The following is a 3,251-nucleotide window of genomic DNA, read 5'->3' on the forward strand; positions in this document are numbered from 1 at the left end:
CCCCTTCAGTCCCCGCCCACCATGCGCTGCCTGCTGCCTGGGGACTGCAGCGTCTGTGCCCCGTGGGGTCTGCAGGGGGCGCCTCCCAGGACCCGGCATCTGGTGCTTGGGTAGCAGCGTGTCCACTCGCCCCCTCCCCCGCTGGAGGTCAGGGGTTGGGGTCAGAAGAGGACAGAGGTCACCGTGGGAACTGGAGGCAGGGAGCACGTCCGTGGTGGAAGGCTGGGCCCTATGCACGCCAGGCAGGGGCTGGCACTGCCAGGGGCTTACCGCTCAGAACCTCAGGCTCTTCACCCCTTCAAGGGGCCCTGACGCTGAGGCGCGCCAGGAAGGTGAGGCGCTGGAGGCGGACGCCCAGCTCGTCTCAGCCCTGGCTCCCTTGCCCCAAGGCACGGAGGGCGTCCCCTTCCCTTCTGGGCGGACTGCACGGATGCCTGTGAGCATCGCAGTGACGCCAGCCTGGTCTTGAGCGGTGGGGACTGTGCTCCCCGGCCCAGGGCGCTTAACTCCTCTGAGCACTCCTGTGGTCTTCAAGAAAGCCTCTGGCCCAAGTGGACGAGGCTCTCCGTGCTGTGCCCCCAGGGCCCTCGGGTTCCCCAGCCGGGCCCCCGGGGAGACTCGCGCTGAGCCCCCTCTCCCTGCAGGTGGCCGTGAACATCCTCAACAGCGGGCGCTTCAGCATGGGCAGCATGGTGGCCGGGATGCTCAAGAAGCTGATCGGTGGGTGAGTGGGGGCACCTGGCCCAGCCCGGGCTCCCCGTGGCCCCGGGCGCAGGGCGGGCCGCTGCTGAGCCGCCCCTGACAGCCCGTCCCATTCAAGCCTGGGATCCGGGCTTGATCCAGAAGGAAGGGTGCATGGGGGCGGGTCTGTGGGGCCAAGGTTCAGGTCCCAGCTCACATGGGATGGGGTGGCACGTTCTAGGGGAGGTGAGGGCTGCTGAGTGAATGTGCAAATGCTAGCTGGACACCCGCAGGCCTGGCGATGGTGCCCCATGGGTGTCCGCACGGCGGGGGCGGGGGGCGGTGAGGTCAGTTTGGGGACCCTGGTCTCCCAGTCTCTGGATGGTTCCTTTCTTCTAGTAGAGTCCCTGAAACCCAGATCTCCTTCCCTTTGCCAGTGAAGTTAAAACAGCCCTCTAGGGTCTGGGGGGCATGAAACGTCACTGCTGGCTTTGCTTTGCCAGAGGGATGTGGCTGAGGCATGGGCATGCCAGGGGCTGCTCGCCATAGGGTGCTCGGTGGGTGCCTTGGAGTTCAGGGAGGGGGTGGTTTACAGAAGAGGAGACCCAGGCTCCCAGGGGGCAGCGATTTGCGCGAGGCTTTGCCCCCATCAGCCTGCACGCTTGGGGCCCATCTCCCTGAGCTGAGCTGCCACCACGGCCCTGAGCCCATCTGGACTCTGCTGCCTTGTCTGGAAAGCTTCTCAGGGTGAGAGCTTCGCTCTCATGCTCAGAGGCCGTGGAGCCCCTGGGATCCGGGAGCGTGGGAGCCCGTCTGGGGAGCAGTGGGAGGAGAGGCTATGGGCACTCGGCACCTTCAGGGCCGGCCTGGGACCCCGAAGCGGCCACGGGCCACGGGCCACCCTCCCGGGTGTGAGCCCCTGTGCGCTGCCCCGGCCTGGCGCCCCTCCATCCCCCACCCCGGGCACCGCTCACAGGGGACGGGCACCCCTCCCCGGAGACACTGGAAGGCGGGGCTGTGACATCCAGGGTGTTTGGTCTCAGGGGACCCGCCTCTCATGGTTCCCGTCTGAGTGCATGTGGGTGATGACTTAGGAAAGCATTTCAGGACAGCGGGAAATTGTTTTTGATAACTCCACTCTCGCTCAGAAATGACCGCCGAGTACGCCTGCACGAGGAAACAGTTCAACAGGAACCTCAGTGAGTTCGGCCTGATTCAGGTGCGGAGGGGCGAGGGCTGGGCGGGCAGTCCCCCGCGCAGGCACTGAGAGCCTGCCCTCCTGGCAGGGATTCGGGGTGAAGACGAGCTTGCCCCCGGCTTGGCGCTCCTGGCCCCAGGCTCACTCTGCGGCTTGGCGGGCCTGGGTGTCCGTGCAGCAGGTCTGTCTTGACTGTTCTGACACTCCAGGAGAAGTTTTCCCTGATGGCGCAGAAGGCCTACGTGATGGAAAGCATGGCCTATCTCACGGCGGCGATGCTGGACGCACCTGGCTTCCCCGACTGCTCCATCGAGGCCGCCATGGTGAAGGTAACCCACACAGCACGCCGGCCATCCTCCCCGCAGTCAGTTGCTGCCTGGGCATTGACGAGGTACCCATGCCAGCCACCCCGGGACACCGCTGGGAGCAGAGTGGCAGAGGGACAGAGCCCTGCTGGTCTCCTGGTGGGCTTTGTGCCAGGCTGTCACCAGCTGACTGCTGATCAGGGTGAAAGGAGAAAAGTATAACTCCACACCCACCAGAAAGAGCAGCAGGGCTGCCTTGGGAAGGCCTGCCTTGTTCTAGCTTACGGCCTTTCTATGTCTCAGTATCAAAATTGTCTTTCCTGAGTATTTGGCTAAGGCAGATACCAACGTTTCCTGTGTTTTTTGTCTTGGGCGGCAGGAGAAGTCAGTTTGGGGCCACCAGTGAGATGACCGGCAGGGCCCCTCCCCGGGCCGGGGTGGCCCCGTCCGGAAGCACAGCTCTGCGCCTAGGCCTCCCCGTGCGGCCCGCCGGCGGCCTGTGCTGACCTTGCCCCACATCCATGGCAGGTGTTCAGCTCCGAGGGCGCCTGGACATGCGTGAGCGAGGCACTGCAGATCCTCGGCGGCTCGGGCTACATGAGGGACTACCCGTACGAGCGCTTGCTGCGCGACAGCCGCATCCTGCTCATCTTCGAGGTGAGCACTCTCTGCCCACCAGCGCGAGCCCCTCCCACCTGCCTGCACACCCCTCTGCAGGGGGTGTGGGGGGTCTGCGCTTCCCCGGGTCCCCCCGAGGGCGCGCCCAGAGAATCCGCTGCTGTGAGCTCACAGGCCGCCCAGGACTGCTCTCCCGAGGCCCCTCCCCTGCCAGGACGTGGCGGTCCTCCGTGGCTGGCGGGGTGGTCAGCAGGGGTGCAGGGCCCTCAGCATGAAGCCCAGACTGCCTGGGACGGGCTCGGGACAGCCCAGCGCTGTGGCCTCAGTCCAGCCCCGCCCCTCTGACCCACGTGCCACCAAGCGTGCCAGGCAAGCCGCCGCCCACACTGCCTTCCCGAGGACCCACGACTAAGGTGCTGGGGACTTAGGCGCCGTGGGCGTTGGCACCC

General features: G+C 66.1%; 1 protein-coding gene across 1 annotated transcript in view; it reads left to right on the forward strand.

The window, feature by feature from the left end:
* The window catches only part of ACAD9 (acyl-CoA dehydrogenase family, member 9), a 49,851-nt gene that overhangs the window by 41,811 nt on the left and 4,789 nt on the right, over positions 1-3,251 (forward strand). Inside the window, exons 9-12 of the mRNA XM_010862492.1 lie at positions 645-720; positions 1,830-1,900; positions 2,089-2,208; positions 2,713-2,841. Coding sequence (XP_010860794.1) covers positions 645-720; positions 1,830-1,900; positions 2,089-2,208; positions 2,713-2,841 — 396 coding nt within the window. The remainder of the gene's footprint in view (positions 1-644; positions 721-1,829; positions 1,901-2,088; positions 2,209-2,712; positions 2,842-3,251) is intronic.

This window comes from Bison bison, unplaced genomic scaffold (genome assembly GCF_000754665.1).
Source record: "Bison bison bison isolate TAMUID 2011002044 unplaced genomic scaffold, Bison_UMD1.0 scf7180017864482, whole genome shotgun sequence".
Classification (NCBI taxonomy): Eukaryota; Metazoa; Chordata; class Mammalia; order Artiodactyla; family Bovidae; genus Bison; species Bison bison.